The following is a 21919-nucleotide window of genomic DNA, read 5'->3' as shown; positions in this document are numbered from 1 at the left end:
TCGAGGGGGGGGGGGCAGTAGTGAGCAAAATAAACGGCGACAAGGTATTCTCGCGAGAGCTGGTCTCGATGCCTGCCATGTTGTACTGGCGTCACTACTCCCCCAGAACCGCCTCTCCCTACCCCAGTGCTGCCATTAACTCTCTTCTCAGCGCCGCCACTAACCCACCTCTCAGTGCTGCCACTAACCCTCTCTCAGCGCCGCCACTAACCCCCTCTCAGCGCCGCCACTAACCCCCTCTCAGCGCCGCCACTAACCCCCTCTCAGCGCCGCCACTAACCCCCTCTCAGCGCCGCCACTAACCCCCTCTCAGCGCCGCCACTAACCCCCTCTCAGCGCCGCCACTAACCCCCTCTCAGCGCCGCCACTAACCCCCTCTCAGCGCCGCCACTAACCCACTCTCAGCGCCGCCACTAACCCACTCTCAGTGTCGCCACTAACCCACCTCTCAGTGACGCCACTAATCCACCTCTCAGTGACACCACTAATCCACCTCTCAGTGCAGCCACTAACCCTCTATCAGCGCCACCACTAACCCCCTCTCAGCGCCACCACTAACCCCCTTCTCAGCACTGTCACTAACCTCCCTCTCAGCACTACCACCACACTCCTCTCAGCGCCGCCACTACCCACCCCAGCACCATCCAATGTGCACAACTGGGAGGGATAGAGCCCTTCCATCTTAGCAAAATACATCCATCTTCTAGCCATTAAAGTGGCAAAAGCAAATGAAATCTGACACCAATAATTGACTGTTCTCTATCATCACACCAAATTAAGCTGTAATGGGATAACTGTAATGGGGTAACTGAGAAAATATGGGAAAATACATAAAAATTTCCTTCCAATAGAGATCTAATGCTGAACAGCACTAAAACATATGAAATAAGGAAGCAACCCCATTATGACATCTATCACATATAGGGCTGCTAGTAGGAAAAATCTTAACTAATTTATCTTTGGATAAATGTGTTCTATGTACTATCTTGAACTGAATAAGTGAATGACATGGAAGAGGAATGAACCAATTTTAAACACTTGGTCCATATATCCTTGGAAAGAATAGTTTGTAAGTTGCTCCTCCAAGCACTCTTAAATTTTATTCATAGAAATGCATTGTATTTTAGAAATTAATCCATAAATGTATCCTATTAAACCTTTTTTACAAGGATTTAACTGAAAAAAATAAGTCAATATAATTACTATCATGGAAGAATGAAATAGTAGTAACTCAATTTGATAAATTGATTTTCAAGGCCACTGGATGTTATTCTATTAATTTTCTGACAAAATTTTCTGCCACAAAACACCGAATTTCATACTTGTTCATGACAATAAATTCTGAAAAATTCTGATAAACATATTTAATTGAAATTTTCTTTAAATATTATGAAGTAGAATAATAAAATTACCATTGAACTCCAAGCTAAAGGGGGCCATGGGAAACAGAACCAGTCAAGATTTGAGGGAGTGCAGCCATTATTTTAAAGAGAACACAGGAACTGGGGCTCTGGATATGAACAGGGAGCTTAGGATCATGGGCCTTTGTGAATGACGAGAAACTTTCAACTCTGATATGACACAGTAAACAGAATTTAACGAGTTACCAGAAATAGAAGATCACCAAATACTGCATGATCTTTTTAAACAGCATTAGATGTCCATGTTAATTAATGTCATGGTGTGCTGTCTATAATCAGTTTGTCAGACTCAGAGTTGGTAATATTAGAGTGATCCAATATGGAAAATAGATACCCTATGAACCAATAGAACTTTTACTGCTAACATTACTACTTTCTCTGCCATTGACTTTGTAGTTTGTAGAGCTCTGGCCAGAAACGTAAACGAGTTTCTTGACTGCTACTTTGGAGGTTAAAGCTGTTCAACATCTGGAAAATGATTCTAGTTACAAAATACTACTTAATAAATACAGATCCATGCCCATATATCTGCTCAAATCTGTATTTTTCTCCTTACCAGTCTCCAAACTCTCAGATCTTCACAGAGCTCCCAACTTTGGACAAATCTCTAAACATATTTCCAGAACATTACTATAAACTATGAATAGTGCAGACCCCAACACCAATCCCAAGAGAACACTTTAGGCAACTGGGCTCCCTGTAGACTCATAGCCATTAATAATCTACCTATAAATAACAAGAGGGAGTTACAAAAGTGACAGCCACTCAAAACCTTTCTCAAATGGTCAATTTTCATGTTAAATCAAAATACTTCAGTGGAATAATTGCTGAAACCCAAACCCCACACTGAGCTCAGCATCGGCTCACAGATCAAAATGTGTAACTTTCTGAATATTGAATATAGTGCATCTTGAAAGTGGCAAACTGTTGTGGAAAATTCTTCTCCAAGGCTTTCATACAACACCAAAGAATTCCAAACACTAAATAGCTGGCAGTACCAGGGGCACTACAGATTTCCTCCTTCATCATCAAAGACAAGATTAATTGTTACACATCAACTACCAGACACCCTAAGATCAGTGGGTCCATCCACAAATCAGGTTCAAACCTCCCAAATGTAGTTTCATCCAGCTATGGATTTATCCAGTACCATCCAGCTATGAGCAGAGCAATGAAAGCTTTCTCCTTTGATATTTTTCCATATTAAATTTTACATGCAATGTTTACCTGCTTGGCTGGAGTGTAGGACTGATTACTGCAAGTATCAATTTCTCTGGAACTATCAGAGATAACATTGCTGCTGGTAGGACTCTCTCCATCTTCTTGGCTAGTCTGACTATTCTGGCAAACAGTGTTTGGCAGAGAACTATTTGAGTTTGATCCTTCTTCTTCATCTCCATCCAGGTTATCTTTCCACTGTTTCATCATTTCAAGCACATTGGGTGGCCTTTGTATGGCTGTCGTATCACCCTGGAATTCAAGAATTGTGTTCAGGACTTTAGTATGGTGCTAAACTAAATCAATACCCTTATCCTGTAACTTTGTGCGAATATGCGCTGGAGGTTAGAGCATTTGATATTCTTAAGTAGACTTAGAAGTTCATCACTGAAGTAAATACATTAACCACCTTTAAAGAGTGGTATCATTCCCAGAACTTAAGAAAGGTGGAATCTTATCCTGAGCTAGATTATTTTTATATGGAGTGGATGACTAACATTTTTGTCAAAAATTTCTCCAATTCTCATTGATGAATAATTGATTAGGTGTAAACTCAAGGATGGATTGCACAAATTACATTCTTCTGGATTACAAACTTTCACTATCCATATTTTCAAACTTTCTTAATCACATGAAGAAAGCAATGCAACATTAATAAACGCTTAATACAATAGAAAAAGTAGGATTTTACTTTTTTTGAAACAAGAAAGGCTTTAGTAACACCAGAAACAAGTATAATAATTTTCAACTTGTATATTTCTGAGCTTTTGGGAAAAAATGCATTCAAAATAACTGAATGGGAGGGATCAATTTCTAAATGTGATGTTGGATGCACATTTACCCCAGGTCAGCTGTAAAACAGAACTCACAATATTTGGAAATACCCACTTCAAACTGACTTCACACATCTTGGAACATTTATCAGTTCAATTTTTAGTGGGAAAAAAAAGCGCACTCTCATTAAACACTGCAATACTATCCCGCACAAAGACTGGAATATAATCTATTTTATATGAATTGATTGGAACAACGGGCAGAATTTATGGCCCAGAGGTTGGCCTGAGGGAATTAAGAGTCAAATGCACATTACAGTCAGTTCATAAACTGTCAGATTTATCTAATTCAGGATTATGAGTCTTGCTACATTACAAACTCATAACCATCACATTTATAGTCAATTACCATAACCAATAACCTAAAAAAACAGTGCAATTTCAAGGATGGAATCAATATATTAAAAAGAAGCATTGTATTGGATCCTAACTATCCTTCTTTTATCCATCATATGCATATTTGACATTCTAATTTCACATTAGGAGCCAAGTACATGTAATTCAAAGGGACCTAGAGGCACAGATTGTGCACAGTGGTTTAAATCGCCAAAAGCAAATGAAGAGATGTTAAAATTATCAAATATGCTTTTTTAAAAATATATATCTAATATATATTCATGCATATATATCTGTTTGTTTGTCTGTTCTCCATGCAAATTAATATGGAGCACTCTAGAAATGTCCAAGGAGGTTCAGTTGGGGTAACATTTGATGCTGAATGTCATGACAACATTGAATTTAACCTTTATGGTCATATGAAGTTCAGAAGTGTTTTTGATCAGCTTGTACTGATTTGCATTACTGTTTATGATACAAGTATTTACTAGCACTGATTTGCATTGTTGTTTACTATAATTGTGGTAACATTTGATGCTGAATATCATGACCACATTGAATTTAACCTTTAAGGTCATACGAAGTTTAAAAAAAAACATTTGAACTTGCACCAGGGTCACCTCAATTAGTTACAGTGCTATGCATCAATGTACATTCAGAATAAAAACCAGTGGCCAAACCTAGTTCAACATGGGCCCCAAAAAGCGAATCAACATTAGCAGAAGCTCTTCACAAGTCTGTAGAATTAGATAAAGGAGAAAGCAAGAGAGAGCAGAGTAACATCAGTCTTGCCTCAATGTTGATGCTTCCAGACATGCAAGGAGCAGGCAGCAGGAAACAGAACAACAGCAATACACCCATCTCAGTGTTCAGGCCTCCAGACAAACATGAAACTGAGGAACAACATAAAGACTGCCTCAGTGCTGATACCACCAGGCATTCCATGATCAGTTAACCTGCTAAATGCTGCATTCAATTACTCAGTTGATACTGAGTATTATTCCATTAGTTGTAATTGGCTCCATGTCAGAGGTAGGCCAACATTGTGGCGCAAATTTGTGAAGAATTAACATGAAGTTGTTTGGGTATTTTGTTTCAACCATGTAATCAACAACTGAGTGTTTTATTTCCCGGGCAACTCAGGGTAGAGAGAGTATGAGTGTGTTTGTGTACATAATTATATGTAAACACACAGTACGTTTCCCCTTATCCAAAGTTCCATTAACCAAAATGTTGCATTAACTGAACTTTTTTGCAGCACTGACATGACATCACAATTTGAAAAATAAACGATCACCTGACTTGCCCATGTGGGCTCTGATGCTCTATTGCCAGCAGTTTGGTAACTACAGAGCACAGAACCAGCCAGGAAGACAGACTCTGAACGGCTGGATGTCAGCTCAGAGAAGCAGGCTGGAATCTCGAGCCATTGGTGGGTCAGGCAGTGCATGGGGAGAAATTAGAATGCCAATTATCCTTGTTTCAGGTCACTCCTTCCCCTCTCTCTTTCCATTTCTTCTGTTCCCTCCACTGTACTTGGTTTACAAACTGTGTGCTGCTGTCTCCCAGTCACAAGAGGTCAGAAGAATCCTTTGTCCCAGCATCAAGGAGAGTGGCCTCCCTGGCAGGAGTGGAGACCACAGTCGGGACTGGCAGCATGGGGAGGTGTTGGATCAGCAGCGGCGACAACTGATGCTACTATGGTGTTTTGGGTTTTTTTTTCGGTTTTGTTCCATTAACTGAAAAAACCTAATAACCGAAAACTGTCAGGTCCCAAGCTTTTCGGAAATGGGGAAAGGGATGTGTGTATATATACATATAATATAATGTTTATATATAAATATTTATATATAAATATAAACACACACACATATTTTATATATATATTTATTTATTTATCTATTTATTTATTTATTTATTTTCCCTTGCAACCGCTGCAACCGTGCCTGCCTGTCCCTCATCAGACTTGTCAGTCACCAACGAGCCTGCAGCAGACGTGGACATACCCCTCCTTAAATCTTCGTCTGTGAAGCCAAGCCAAAGATATATATCTTCTTTGGCTTGGCTATATATATATAGTAAATACTGAATAATATTGTAAAAGGATGAAAATGAAATAAATGAGCAGAACATGCTGTTTCAAGAAAACTGCAAATGATGAAAATTGAAGTAAAAAGGAGATAAAATAATTAAAATATTCAGTTACACAAGTCAATAAAAATATTCAATATAAAATGGTAGCCAGATTGTGGAAACTTCTGCTTTAGAAGGCCTTGCATGCAACACCACCTGAAATGTATGAATGCATATGGAAACACACTTCTGTTTTAGTGAGGGGGGGCGTCCCACAGTATAGAATGCTCACATGTATCACATTATTTGATTAAATTAAATTAGCTGATGCTTTACCGTGACCCAAGGATTGTCCAGAAGCTCATTGGCTGTAATTCTATGGGCAGGATCCACTTTTAGAAGACGCGAGAGCACATCCTTTGCTGCAAGAAAAAGAAACATATTAGTAACAAGCAGCATCATTAAAAAAAAAGCTGAACACAATTTGTCATGAAGCTTTCAGTAAACGCAAAAGCTTTCTTTGATTAGGGAAGAAAAGATATTAAAAATAATAGGACTTCAACATTTGGTTCATATTCTTTCCTAAATATGGCAACTCTCACTGAAACTGAATTGTTTTAAATCAGTGGTTTTCAAACTGCTCTCCTAAACTCACATTCCATCTTAAGTAATCCCTATGCCATAAGAGCTCTGTGATTAGTAAGGGATTGCTTAAGGTAGTATGTGAGTGGAAAGAAAAAGGTTTGAAACCCACTGTTTTAATCGTGCCTAATTGACTCGTTATGTGCAGGGTTTCATAACTCCAAAAGGAAATGGACCAATGATAATTTTTCACAAGCAAAAATATTTCAGTAACAATTGGGTCTAGAGCAGTGATTCTCAACCTTTCCTTCCCACTCACAAACCACCTTAAGCAATCCCTTGCTAATCACAGAGCACTTATAGCATAGGGATTGGTTAAGGTGGAATGTGAGTTTAGGGGACAGTTTGAAAACCCCTGCTTTAAATCAACACACCTGTACTTCCTCAATTTACAATGAGCTAGCCCTCAATGTAGAACGAGCTAAATCATGTGGGCTGTGGCCAGCAATTCTGAAGAGAAAGACTGATGTCCAGCTGCTCACAAGTACCTACATCGCAAATGCGCATTAAATTAAAACAGAATTGCTGGAAACACTCAGCAGGTCAGGTAGCTCCTATGGAAAAGGAAACAAAGGTAAAATTTTAGATTCTGTGACCCTTTGACAGAACTTTCATGGATGCTGTTTAAATGTTTCCAGCAGTTGCTGTTTTTATTTCAGACTTCCAGCAAACACAGACCTGTCCTAAATTCAAAATTAGCTGAATTACAGAGCTTCATTACAGGAATAACAGTGGAACTTGTGTGGAGAAAGATGCCTAATTTTACTTTACTTTAAATATTTTTAAACCATTTGCTGTTGTTTCAACATATTTTAATTGGATATATATATTGTTTAATTATCATATTAATTAAATCTATTTAAATAATTTTTAAATGTTTATGACTGTCAGATACATATAAAAATTGTTTGAAACAAAACATTTGACATGGGTTTGACAACACGCATTTGTAATCCAAAGGCTTGGAATGTTACAAGAGATACCCCATCTTAGACTACAGATAACAGGCGGGATCCAATGTGATTAGGTCTACCAATATTAACACTGCAAATTTGTTATGTAGCCCAGTAATGCTCAGCAATATGAACATACTTTGTGATTGTTTCAACGCTTCATACAGTGGCCTGTATTTTTCCCCCAAAATAAATGTAACAAACCATTGTAAATTATCTTGAAATATGAGAAAAGAAAAATCGACAATCTTGGAACAATTGGGTATTTTCTAAACTGTGAGATAAAACCATAAAATGACACAAAATTTGCATCGCCAATTTTAATGGGAAGAACAATAACCCCACATTATACTGTATCTGGAATGGAGATGACAAAATGAATACCTTATTCCTGCAATTCTTCCACCACACTGCTTTTCCAAGAGCATGACCGCACTTAACAATTGACTTTGCACCAAATGTAGTTCAAAATAGTTACAAATCATCTTTTATTTACCAGCATCACTAATTTCCTGTAAAACTGAATTGTCGAAGCGAAGCTCTCCTCTGTTAATCAATTCAGCAAGCTTCTCTTCAGAGCTTGCCACAAATGGTGGTACGCCAGAGAGTCTGCAGGGAAAGAATCAGATGATATTTTCCTTTAGTTGTTGATCCAAACCATTGTTGATCAGTATTTGGATGGCTTCATAGCACAAGCACTTCAGCTCTTGTGCATACCAATAAGCCTTACTAAGTTGTTTTGCTGACAAAGATAATAATAAGTAGATAACTAGGCAGTAATTTTGAATTCATGAGATTGTGTATTCCAGATCAGTAATGTTATGCTTTTCACAGACTGTAACTGCTTTTCAACTATCAGGATAATTGGCCAAACTGAATCTCAATCTTGCTCTCAAATTATTTTGAGCTCAAATTAATTTAAAAATAATACCAGTTATGTTTTAAATTTGGAAAAAAATGCTATTGAAAGATAGCATTTGTTCCTTTGTTAATTGTTCCTTTTTTAAAGCAACAGTTTTGTCAAAGAACATTGAACATAAAACAAAGAACAGTGCAGCACAGGAACAGACTTTCAGCCCACGCATCTGTGCCGTATATGATGTCCAAATCAAACCAAAACTCTGCTACTTGCACTTGATAGATATCCCTCCATATTCATGTCTATCCAGAAGCCTCTTAAATGCTACTATTGTAGCTGCATCCACGACTGCTCCTGGCAGCCCATTCCAGGCATCGACCATACTTTGTGTAAAAAGATATGCCCTGCACATCTCCCTTCAATTTCCTCCCACTCAGGTTATACGCATGGCCTCTAGTGTGTGATGCTTGTATCCTGGGGAAAGGATTCTGTCTTTCAACTCTATCAACAACTCTCATGATTTTATAAATATCTATGGTCTCAATATCCTCTAAACCAGACAATGTCCTGGTAACCTTTGCATCCTTTCTAAAGCCTCCACATCCTTCCTGTAATGGGGCAACAAGAATTGCACATAGTATTCCAAGTACAGTAAAGTCCAAAAATCAAGATGCCAGAAATCTGGAGCACCTGAGAATAGGGATTTGTCAAAAACTCTCAAACTTTTCAAATTTAGTGGGCTTTGTTGTGTGCGTACATGCGTAAGCAGCACAGATGCACAGCAGCAACAAATGACCACTTTACTGTTCTTTAAAACTGCTCATTTTAATAAATGAAGCATGCTGTATCTGCTAATGAATAGACTATTAAAATTTACCTGTTTATCTCTTCTTTATTCATCCTTAAATATGAATTTTAACAGTACTGCCCAAGAATCTGGAAAATCTGAACCGACTCAATCCTCGAACAGTCTGGATTTTTGGATGTCTACTGTAGTCAGCAAATCACATCAATGGGGAACAAGAAGGAGACCCCAGTGATTCTTACTGCCACTTTTATGATCCTGTGGATTGACCTCTAATCCAATGCTCTACAGCATCGGTACAACATGGAGGTGTAGCCGGCCAGAATGCTCTCAACAGAGCTTCTGTACAAAGTTGACAGAACAGTAGCAAAGTTAGGTCACTTCTTAAGTGAATTCCAAGGATCTTAGTGTTCTCCACTATCAAGCTATTAATGTGCAGTGGGGGCGGGTGGGGGGTCGTCATCCCTGGTCCTCCTGAAGTCCACAATCATCTCCTTAGTCTTGCCCATGTTGATACTCAGGTTGTTATTCTTGCACCATTTCATGAGATTTTACACCTCTGTAATAACTCATTATTGTTCTGACGAGGGCAATTACTATTATGTCTTCTGCAAACTTGATTGCTCTGTTGGAGGTGGATCTGGTGTTACAGTCATGGGACAGTAGCATGAATGTGAGCATCTGTGCACACAGCCCTGAGGTGCACCAGTGGTCACCATGAAGGTGCTCGAGGTTCTGCTGCCAGAACCTGGACAGACTGTGATCTTTGCATTAGGAAGTCCAGAATCCAGTTGCAGAGGGGATGTTGAGGCCCAAAGAGGATAGCTTCTCCACTAGCTTCTGGGAAATGATCATATTAAATGCCAAGCTAAAATCAATGAACAACAGCTGACGTATAAGGCTTTGTTCTCCAGGTGGGTCAAGATGGAGTAGAGGGACATGCAATAGCATAGTTAATGGAATAGTTCCATCTGTAGGCAAATTAAATTGGGTCCAGTGTCTCTGGGATGAGCAATTTGATGTGTTCCATCACCAGATCCTCGAAGTATTTCATAATGGTGGAGGTCAGTTCCACTGGGGAGTAGTCATTGTTGTCCTCTTTCATTCTGGGATGGTGGTTGCTGCCTTGAAACCCAAGGGGATGATGGATTGCTGCAATTATATGTTGAAGATCTCCATTAAGATCTGTCAATTAGTCTTGAAGATCTCCATAATGACCTCCGTCAGTTGGTCATGAACAGAAATACAGAGGCTACACTGCAAGATGCCAAGCCATAGAAAGAATGGCCAGATTACAGTTTGCCAAGAAATATTTTTTTAAAACCTGCACAGAATCCTGGAAAGGATCTTGTGGACAAATGAGAACAATAACCTGTATCAGAGTGATGGCAAGAGCAAACTGCCCAAGATCCAAGGCATACCAACTTTACCATGGATTGCATTTTGCAATGTAGTCTCTGTATTTCTGTTCATGAAGCCTTCTGCGGACAGTAGTCATTGATATATCCATACCTGCCTCCTGAAGAGCGTTTCTGATCTGTTGGAAATATGTTTGGGGATTTTTCCTCATTATGATGAGAATTATTCCGACATCAGCAGTGGAGGTCTTTCTTGGAACACCAGTCCCTTTGCGATTACTGAGCTCACCAGCATGTTCTTTCTTCTTAATGATGTTCCAAACAGTTGATTTTGGTAATCCTAAAGTTAGGGTAATGTCTCTTATTGTTTTATTCTTGTTTTTCAGCCTCATTATGGGTTCTTTGATTTTCATTGGCATAATTCTGGTCCTCACATAGTTGATCAAAAGCTTTGAAGCAAGCCTAGCTCTCTTATACCTGCACCAATGAAGCAATTAAACATACCTGAGTACTTACAAACACCTGTGAAGCCAAATGACCCAAATATTATTATGCCCCGAAATGAGGGGATTATGTATAAAAAGTGCTGTAATTTCTACGTGGTCAAATCAAAATGTATACAAATAATCTTGAATAAAATCTGGAATGTGCAATTTAATGACCTGTGAATTGTTTGATTATAAATATAAAACTGTGGAGCATAGGGACAAATAAAGGAAAAAAAGTATCTTTGACCCAAACATCATGGAGGGCACTGAATAAGAAATAAAGTGCCAAGCTTCATTGGGCAATGCATTGAGAATAAAAGTAAGGAGGTCGCACTGCAACTAGACAAACTGTGGTTATTCTGCATTTAAACTACTGTGCACAATTCTGGTTGCTCCATTACAGGAAGGAGTGGAAGCTTTGGAAAGGGGACACAAGAGGGGACGGCATGGTTGCCATAGCAGTTAGTGCAACACCATTACAGCACCAGTGATCGGGACATGGGTTCAAATCCCGTGCTGTCTGTAAGAAGTTTGTATGTTCTCCCTGTGTCTGTGTGGGTTTTCCTCTGGGTTCCAGTTTCCGCCCACTTATTTCAAAATAAGTGGATGTAGGTTAATTGGGTGTAAATTGTGTGGCACGGATTCGTGGCCAAAATGGCCTGTTACCGTACTTTATGTCTAATTTTAAATTTAAAGCGATCACCTGGTTTAGAGTGTACAAGTTATAGGGAAAGATTGGACAAACTTGGGTTATTTTCTTTGAAGTGTAGATGGCTGAGGGAAGGCCTGATAAAATCATGAGAGACATTGATTGGGTGGACGGTTAGCATCTTTGCCCCAGGGTAAAATCAGCCAACTCCAGCAAAGATGGATTTAGGTTGACTGGGAGACAAGCAGGACAATGTTTGTTTTTAAAAAAAAACACACACACAAAGAGTGGCAGGTGTCTAGAGCAGGCTGCCAGCAGTAGTAGTGGAAGCAGATGCAATAGTAGCATTCAAGAAGCTTCTAGATAGCCATGTGAATATTTATCAAGAGTAAGCAGCAAGGTTTCAGTTAGATTTGAACATCATGCTTTGGCAGGGACAAAATGAGCCAAGGCCCTTTTCCTATGCTAAAATATTCTTTCTTTTATGTTCAGTGTTCTATAACAAAACTGATGCATTTAAAAAGAAACAATGACAAAGATACAATTTTTTGGGTTCTGTCAGTTCTGCCTAATTATATTTTAAGTGTATATTGTTGATAACTGTGCAAACCTGTTGAGTCAATTATTTTCTTTAGAGGGAGTAAACAGATCATATACAGATTTTGTGACTGTTCAGTTACAGTGTAACTTCCTTTTTAAAAGGTGACATGGATATCATGGTGAGTTTAGTGGCTAGCACGATACTATTAGAGTGCTCGTGACGTGGATTCGAATCCAGCGTAGTCTCAAGGTGTTTATGAGAATTTCCTCTGGATTCTCTAGTTTCCTCCCACATTCCAAACACTTATGGGATTAGCAGGTTAATGGTTATTTTGGTGGCTTGAGTTCATGGGTTAGATGGGCTTGATGCTATTCTGTATCCAAAGAAAATGATGGCAATTAGGAATTACTAACTAGTCTTTGCAATTCATTAGGCGTATTGGAATTGCATTTTATATTATACAAAACACATAAACACAGTTACATCCTATGCAAAATGATGATTAATTTCCATCATAATTTGCTTACAATGTATACATGATGACTCCTATGCTCCATGTGTCACATTGCTGGGTATACTGATGGGCACTAAGAACTTCTGGAGCTGAAAAGAAGAACAAAATAAAATGATTAATATGAAAGGATTTTGGATGGAGTATTACAACTGAGGAAGGAATGAAATAAGGAAATTGACGTGAAACGCTGTTTAATACAAAAGTTGCCACTTATTTTTTGGTGTGAGGGACAATCAAGTCAGCTATGAATGGCACAGTAATCCAGGTAAGGAATCAGGTCCTCTGGACGCTGCATGACCTGTTGAGTTCCTCCTGCATTTTTGTGTTTTTACTAAAGTACAATCACAGTATCTGCAGACTTTTGTATTTCACTCCACTGGAACGTTGATAACCATTTCTGTCATTGAAACCCCATTCTGAAGGAACCCAACAAAGAATGGTTGTAGGAAAAAGAACCCTTAGGCCTCGTAATGGATGTTTTGAAAGTGAAGAGAGAGAAAGAAGATTAGTGTGCGTCATGGTACAGTTAGATCCCACAGGCCTTCACAATGAACGGAAATGGTAAGGGTTGGGGGAGGGGGAGGAGTTGTTGAAGCGAGGGAGAGAAAGATCAAATTTGAGGGCTATCAGTGTCCTGCCTTGATAGGCAGTGTGGGAATGAAGGCTGGATCAGCATTGCCTGGATGGGGTAGTGTTTGTGTGGACTGAGAAGACTGTAAGATCAGTAAAGAAACTTGTCAAATAGAAATCCTAATTTGGCTAGTAAAATCAAGTTATTTAAGATGAGGTCAACAATGGTCACTCTGGGATAATATATATGTGTAAGCAATGCCCTGAAAGACCAACTTACAGAGAACAGTAACATTCAGTGTGGCTCCTGATGTGGTAATTGTATGAAGAATGCAAGGATGGTTCATGTTCAGAAGTGCAGATCAAATTTCCAGAGTGACAAGTAATGATTTTTTCCAATCACATATTACTGAAATATAGCATCATATAATTACATTTCCAGGCAGTTATCTCTTTTACTGAACATTACTGTTAAGTCAGCTACTCATGCCTTTACTCATATTGCAAAGCAGTAAGTACAGCACCATCTGGTGTCCTTCTAGGACCATCGTCTGCACTGAGAAGAATGATAAAAAAGTTTTTTTTTAAAAGACCAAGTTAAAATAGTCATCAGAAAAAAATGCATGAATTATTCTCATTGTGAATGCTGTAACAAAGCTAAATCAGATAAATTTAGCTTTGTTACAGCATGCAAAATGAGAATTTGCTGACCAGTAGCTGCTCATTATTATTTTTCTGTTATTCACCAGTTCTTCTCTGCCATTGTATATTACATTCTGAAAATGAGAACCTTCACCTGCATTAATTACATAATGGGAAAGCTATTCTTCGTTTACAGAATTATTACAGGGAACCACAGCAGGCCCACATTAGGAATTAAGATTATGTTACAAGAGCATGCCATCTGTGCTTGCAAAAAAGTCACTCAAATTATGTGAACTTTAGAAAAATGACAATGCAATCCATGCCTGAAGATACTTTACATGGATGTATCATTTCATATATCAGGTAAATTTCAAAACGTTGATGGAATAGAATGAGATTTTTCAACTATCCATTGAAATTGAAAGTGTCCATCTTCTACTGAGGACATCACAATCATGTTAAAATTAACTGTGCTAGATGTAAAATTGTGCAAGCGAAATCAATTATGGAACAAATTACTTTTAGGGTTCAGGTGCCAATAATAATTTTACATAATTTATTTTACATAATACTTTTGAACCAAAAATATCTCTGTTTAGATCAGTTTTCAGTCTTCCTCCAAATCAAATGATTAATTTTCCCTTAATTCAACATAGTTCCAGAAGGAAAAACTTGGTACCATTCAACGACTGGAACATTCAACTTTAATGCTTATTAGGATCAAAATTATTATTAAAATCAAATCTAGCTGTACATGATTCACTTCAGCCAGTACACCAAGATGGCATGAATAGTTTTATGAAATTAATGTTGGTATTTACTATACAACTTTATCGATATACTGAGAATTAAAGGGATAAATGAATAATATAGTTAGACATCTTAGCCAAAACATTTTTTTTTATATAAAGTTGAATTAAAGAACAATCACATTTGGAAAAAAAAATGATCCTTTGAACAACAAAATGAATTGGAAAACTTGATACAGAAAATGCAAATTGGAATGTACACTATAGCAGATTCCTTACCCATATACAAAGGTGTTCCACAGGTTGCCTGCAACATTTTGTCACTACCAACACCCCCTTTTTGCACAGAAAGTCCAAAATCAGTCACCTGAATTTTTTTAAAAAAGGCACTGCTTTAAAACAGAGTTTTGATCAAGGTATAAAGCAACTCAATGGATTTTGCTCACCATTAATTTACCATAGATTTGTCCATTCATGTCAACATTTCTGATCAGTAATGTTTGTATCGATATATTATAACTAATGTCATATGATTTAAAATTGTAAATGAAATATTAAAATCATTTCTGATCAATGTTTCATTTTTAAATGGTGATGTATACCTAGAAGCTTATTCTTCTCAAAGAATCCTTTAATGTCAGAGGCTGATTCTATAATTACATAATGCTTGCTATGCTATAAGGTATAGTGCTATAGTGTTATAAAGAAAACATTGTGTGAACATCCCAGGCAGAACTTGAATGGTTTTAATTATTCTAATCATTTAGCATTTTATAATCACACTTGGAATAGGCTGCAGTCAAGACATCAAGTAAACCACAAAGATATGAGGAAATTATGACGAGGATTTTTTTGGAGATTACAAATGTTATGGCTGTACATTCTTTAATTTCAAATATTTCAAACTAGATGTCATGTCAACTTACAGATTATGATGTAACATTTATAAAGCAGTAAAACTACACAAAGAAAAGTTTTTTTGTGAAAAATTGTAGCAATTTGATTTGTAGATAGTTTTCTCATCATGGGCCGAAATGGCCTGTTACCATGCTGTATGTTTAAATTTAAAATTTTGCTGAATCATTTTTGCTGTTATTAACCCCCACAACTGGAAGCAACTTTGGGATTTACAGAAGAAAATACTGTTCATTATTTGCTATTGTTTTGCAATCTAATCCTGTATTTATTATAGTCCATCAAGGGAGCAGGAATTTAGGCAAATGTTATAGACATGGAAGAATATTCCTAATAGGTGAAGAATGGGAATAACTTTAAAAGGCTCAAGAACGAACTTGGTAATTTTTTTTTAAAAGGTATTCAGTTTAAAATCTTGACAATTTGTTTTTACAGAGTTTGTCCATCTAGATTTTTCTACATTGGCATGAATATATTTTTAAAAAGTTTAGGGGAAATTAATATTTTTTTTACATTTTGGAATTGTTTGAACATTAAGACAATTGTGACTGCAAAGACAGAAATCCTAAAATTGCCAGCAATTTCATGGGTTAATACAAGCAAATACATAGAGAAAGTTCCTTGTAATTTTTTTTTGCAGATATTAGCATTACACATGATGTCTTAACTTATTACTAGCAGTCATTTCCTGCACTATAACTGCATAGAATGTTGAAATAACATTAGTAGTTCTGCAACATATACTTCAGAACCTAATTTATATAATTGCAAATCATTTACAAATTAATAATTGCAGATTTTAATGTAATCTATATTAATGGGGACAGAATAATAGAACCATAAAACGAACAGGAGTCAGGGTTTATTTTTGGATCATTAGGATCTCTTCTGAGGAAGGTAGGACCTGAACAGATTGGATGGCATATACCTGAACAAAGGGGAGCAGGTTTTATAGGATGGTTCGGGAGGGTTTAAACTAGTTTGCAAGGGGGATGGGACCCAGAGCGATAGGTCTGTGGAGGAAGTGCATGGAGTACAGCCAGATCTATCACATAAAGAGGCTTTGACGAAGGGGAAGCAGAATATAGGGTATAAAAGTAGCAAAGTAGAAGGGCTAAAGTGCACGTACTTGAATGCAAGAAGCATCAGGAATAAGGGTGATGAGCTAAGAGCTTGGATACATACATGGAACTATGATGTAGTGGCCATTACAGAGATTTGGCTGGCTCCAGGGCAGAAATGGATTCTGAATATTCCTAGATTTCAGTGTTTTAAAAGGGATGGGGGGGGGAAAGGATAGCATTCGGGATACTATTTTAACAGCTGCAGCAAGAGTGAGTAATGTAGCAGGATCCACTATTGAGTCAGTATGGGTGGGTTAGGAAGAGCAAGGGAGCAGTTACTCTATTGGGTATATTCTGTAGAGCCCTGGTAGCAGCAGGGATACCAAGCAACAGATTCGAAGGCAGATTTTGGAAAGGTGAAAAAATAAAAGGGTTGTTATCATGGGTGACTTCAACTTCCCTAATATTGACTGGCACCTGCTTAGTACCAAAGGTAGTAAGCTGGATCACTGTCACAGTATGTTGAAAGGCCGACTCGGATAATACCATATTAGATCTAGTATAATGAACCAGGTCAGGTCACAGATCTCTCAGTGGGTGAACATTTGGAGGACAGTGCCCACCTCTCCCTGGCCTTTAACACTTTCATGGACAAGGATAGAGTCAGAGAGGACAGATCACTCTAGTCTTCAAGGGGACCAATTTTATTCCTTACTATCCTTTTTCTCTTAATCTACCTGTAGAAACCCTTATGATTTTCCTTCACATTGTCTGCCAAAGCAACCTCATGTCTTTTTCAGCCTTCCTGATTTTTTTCTTGAGGTTTTACTTGTAATTTTTATATGCCTCAAGTACCTTATTTCCTCCATGTTGCCTATACCTATTATACACCTCTCTCTTCTTCTGAACCAGATCCCAAATATCCCTCAAAACCAAGATTCCCTATTCCTCCTAATCTTGCCTTTCATCCTGACAGGAGCATACAAATTGTTCTCCGATGGCAACGCAGTGTAGCACATAGCACACAGCAGCCTCAATAGAACCATTAATTTTATTTTTGTTTTATAGTTATATAGTGTTAAATAGTGTTTTTAATGAAATATGGTTACCTAATGCAACTACTACCTCCAGCATTTAATGTTATTGGAAGGAGGTACTGTAACATTCGGGCCCAGACATCCAGATTGTGCAATAGTTTGTATCCTCAATTCCTAAAACATATTTGTACTAGTAATATCATTGGTTTTTCTTCATTTTTTTAAAAATTGTATTATGACTGAATAGTTAATTTATGTAAATCTGCTCCATGGTCCTTATCCGTCTTAACTGTGCTATCATTAGTTACGGTATGAACGATAAATAAAGGTAGCTTGACTTGTACTCTCAAAATTTCACCTTTGAAAGTATTCCATTTACCTCACACATACTTGCCTGAAAACTTATCCCAATCCACACATTCTAGATCCTTTCTCATTTCCACAAAATTGGACTTCCTTCAATTTAGAATTTCAACCCGAGGCCCAGGCCCTATCCTTCTAAATAATTAACTTGAAACTAATTGTATTATGATCACTGGACCAAAAACGTTCCTCTAAACATACTTCTGTCACCTGTCTGTCTCGTTCCCTCATAGGAGATCCAGTATTGCACTCTCTCTAGTTGCTACCTTTATCTTGGTTTAGAAAACTTACCTGAACACATTTCGCAAGCTCCAAGCCATCCAGCCCTTGCACTCTATGGGAGACCCAGTCAATATGTGTAAAATTAAAACCTCCTACTATCACAATCTTATGTTTCCTGCAGCCGTCTGCTCTCTCTCTACAGATTTGCTCCTCCAATTCTCGTTGACTATTGGGTGGTCTATAATACAATATCATGAGTTGAACCCCTTATCTTGAACTAGCAAACGGAACACATCAGGGTTAGAGTTTCAAGATAATGGAACTGTTGGTCCATGCTAGTGACCAACAGCTATGGATGCAACTGCTGTATTTATAATTTTCTTCAGGTGCATTTGAAGATCAGAATGGCAAAAGACACAAGGAAGGATCATGATTTCTGGCCTAGTCTTTGATCCGAGGGGAATTCTACTGGGATGAGGAGTGAAATTGATATGATGGGGGGAGCTAATTGTGCTTAGGAAAGGAATATAGAGTTGACCTTTGGTCTTTTGGTAATATTTCGAAGAGAAAATAGATCAGATTGCAAGATTAATTTTTTCAATGCATCTTTCTTCTCAGATTAACATTGAAGCCGTTATTAAAATTTCTCAGCTGTATTCTTATTTGGATTGAAGGAGGCTTGGAGGCCCCAGCCCATGCTTAAAAAAAGACCTCCCCAAGAAATAAGGGTTTGCTTATTTTAATCAAGTGCAAGGACAGAAAATTGCAAAGCTAGTAGGATCAAATCAGAACTTCTGTCACAGCCAAATGATCAACAAGCAGTAGAGAGTTCTTCAGAATTTCATTCTGATGAATTTATCACTTTAGGTGACCAGTGTATAATGCTAAATAATTTTTACTTTAAAAACAAATATAGTTGGCTTGATTGCACTTTAGCTATTAATTTATAGAAAAAATGTTTGAGGCTCATTTAAATTTTTTTATTATTAGATTTATTTTTCTGGATTATGATCCTCCATGGTAATGGGTGGATATAGAGTAATTCTTTAGTGCAGGGCTCAGACTACTACTTATCGAAGCTTGCTTTGAGAAGAGCCTTTGAAGTGTTTAGTTGATCAAATGGCAATCTAGGAATCTTGGCGCAGTGTATGGACTTTCAATACATCTTTTAACAGTATCTCAGTCTGCAACAACAAATGGTTAAAACCTGATCTGAACAATTACTTACTATTCAACTTTGCTCAAACATTTTGCTTAAGTATGTGACATTAATGATTCTGGCCTTGTATTTTGAATATTTGGAACCTACTTAAAACCAAGTACCCAACATTTCCTATTTCTACCATAGTCTCTCACTGGATAGCTAATCATCCATCAGCTTCACTTTCACCCTCCCTTTTGGCTAGAAGAGTTGTAAAGCTGGTATTTGGCAAGGAAGTAATTATCAACAAGAGGTCAAAGAAAATAAGGAAATGTGGTGAAAACAATTAAAAATCACCCACTTTTAAAAGTACAATTCCAGTAGAGAAAACTGCTTGCTTTGATACCTTCAAGATCTGCCCAGCAGAGATAATTGCATTATCTTGAAGAAACTGGAATCCTAGTTGAGGATCAGCCAACATTGTTCTTTACATAAAATATACTAACAAATTATTTTTAGCACCACCCATTAAATATACTGCTGCTGAATCTCTCCACTTGTGGCTAGCTTTTAAATTAATGTAGTAAAACATTAACAGGAAAGTTAGCTGTGATTGTAGTAAAATCACAGAAATGCCAGAAGAACTCAGCTGGTCTCACTGCGTTCACAGGAGGTAAAGGTATATTACCAATGTTTCATGCCTGAGCCTTCAAACCTCCAATGGATGCTGTGAGACCTACTGAGTGCCTCCAGCATTTTTATGTTTTTACTTCATTAATATGTTGTGCTCACTCTAATCTCTAAACAGTTTCAAGGAGAGTATGAGCAGGAGTTCTCACTAACTCCGTCTCTCAGCTTCATGATTTTGTACAAGAACAGCAGGATATGACTGTGGCCACAAAGTGCAAGAAGCCTAAGGGAAGTGGGCACCTGCGTGGGAGCCTGCCCATATATCTGTGCCAAGAAATTTCAGCATTACAAGAAGATCACTGGAGTTTGAGATGTTGCTTATTTCAGGTGAATATATGAAAGGATCCCAGCCTGCACTTTAATTGCATGTGTAGTGCAAGCTGGGGTCCTTTCTTTCAAGTACAGAGCTTTTGATTCAATATGCACAGCGTTCCAATATGACTAGAATCTGCTTTAAAACTTAGCTTATTCCTTACTATATTTTTCCTTGAATACATGAATTAATATCATTGCCAGAACACCAATGAGACATCAAACCATAAGCCCAAGCTCTCTTCCCCTTCTCTCCATGCTACATGACCCTTGCCTGGTTCTCTCCAGCATGGAGCACAGCTCTATTTCAGAGCTCAGAATTCTGCAAACCCCTAGATGCAAAGCTAACTAGGCAACAAATGAAGGGCCTAACGTGCAGCCAAGTGTGTTCACTCCAGCAATGACCAGAAGCAGTGCATTGGACCATAAACAGTGCATCTGGAGCAACTCCATTCTGTGAAAATTCCATAAATGCTTTGACAATTAACTTCCAGATTCCAGCTCCTAGGATTTTTAAATGGCTCCAAATGTCAGAGACATACAGAAATATTTTTAAATTATTATAGGTGACATGATTTTATTGAAATATCTTTTTGAATGAAGAGCATTAAATCCCCTCAGACACATACAATTTAAAAACAGAATTAGCTTTTAAAAAAAGATCTTTGTCTTTCTTCCCTGCAGTTCTACAATCCCATTGAAACAGAGTCATGGCCATTACATCAGATTTAATCTTCTGCAGGATTCATGAGATGGAATCCTAGAGATTCCAGTAAAGGAGCATATTGAAATAGATATTGCTTAGTAGATTTGGGACTTCTCCATTTGACAACTTGTGTGCAAAGATTCTGATTTGCTGATTTTATGTTAAATCAGAAGTACGAGTAAAATTTGGTTAAAAAAAAACCTTTGCAGTGTTAAATGCTTAAAACAATTCACAAAAATCAGTGATAGATTTCTGCTGACAACCAAAATTTCATTATTATCACAGGTGAAAATTGTGGCAAACCATCTGGCATCATAGAAACCATAACATTGTTAGAAATATTTACAGAGATATAGAGCCCAAAACTATGCCTTCTAGTTTTAGACTCCCTACCCAGGGGAAAAAACTATGACTCCATGTATTCATATTTTCTATGCCCCTTTGGGTACTGGGCATCAATGTTATACAGATGAAAGCAGCCTTACATTATCAGGTCACATTAAAGTGTTGTTAATGGACCTATGTTGTAATATTGTTTTCCAAGCCAAATGAGTTGATTTAAAATCAATGTTTGAACTTGTATCTGAGAGGTAACACCAGCTAGAGGTATGATTTGGCTCATTTTAACATCTTAAAATCACATTCATTCCATTTACCTTAATGTTTAATTTCATATCACTGCTATTTTCAATATTTTTAACCAAGATGTTTTCCAGTTTTAGATCCCGGTGGACAATATCTGTAGGAAGACGGCACAATATTCAACATGGAATGAAAATATGCAATCCATGTGAAATGAAGAATTTAATATATCT

General features: G+C 37.6%; 1 protein-coding gene across 6 annotated transcripts in view; it reads right to left on the bottom strand.

The window, feature by feature from the left end:
• The window catches only part of stk33 (serine/threonine kinase 33), a 76399-nt gene that overhangs the window by 18760 nt on the left and 35720 nt on the right, over positions 1–21919 (bottom strand). For 5 of the 6 annotated variants that reach the window (XM_069897432.1, XM_069897450.1, XM_069897464.1 and 2 more), the window contains exons 8-13: positions 21761–21843; positions 14934–15021; positions 12704–12779; positions 7973–8085; positions 6218–6303; positions 2649–2891 (exon numbers count right to left, since the gene is read on the bottom strand). In XM_069897432.1, the coding sequence (XP_069753533.1) occupies positions 2649–2891; positions 6218–6303; positions 7973–8085; positions 12704–12779; positions 14934–15021; positions 21761–21843 (689 nt within the window). The remainder of the gene's footprint in view (positions 1–2648; positions 2892–6217; positions 6304–7972; positions 8086–12703; positions 12780–14933; positions 15022–21760; positions 21844–21919) is intronic. The other variant, XM_069897459.1, reaches the window with a different exon arrangement.

This window comes from Narcine bancroftii, chromosome 1 (genome assembly GCF_036971445.1).
Source record: "Narcine bancroftii isolate sNarBan1 chromosome 1, sNarBan1.hap1, whole genome shotgun sequence".
Taxonomy (NCBI): Eukaryota; Metazoa; Chordata; class Chondrichthyes; order Torpediniformes; family Narcinidae; genus Narcine; species Narcine bancroftii.
The sequence above is the reverse complement of the archived record's forward strand: the minus strand, read 5'-3'. Positions and strand labels throughout refer to the sequence as shown.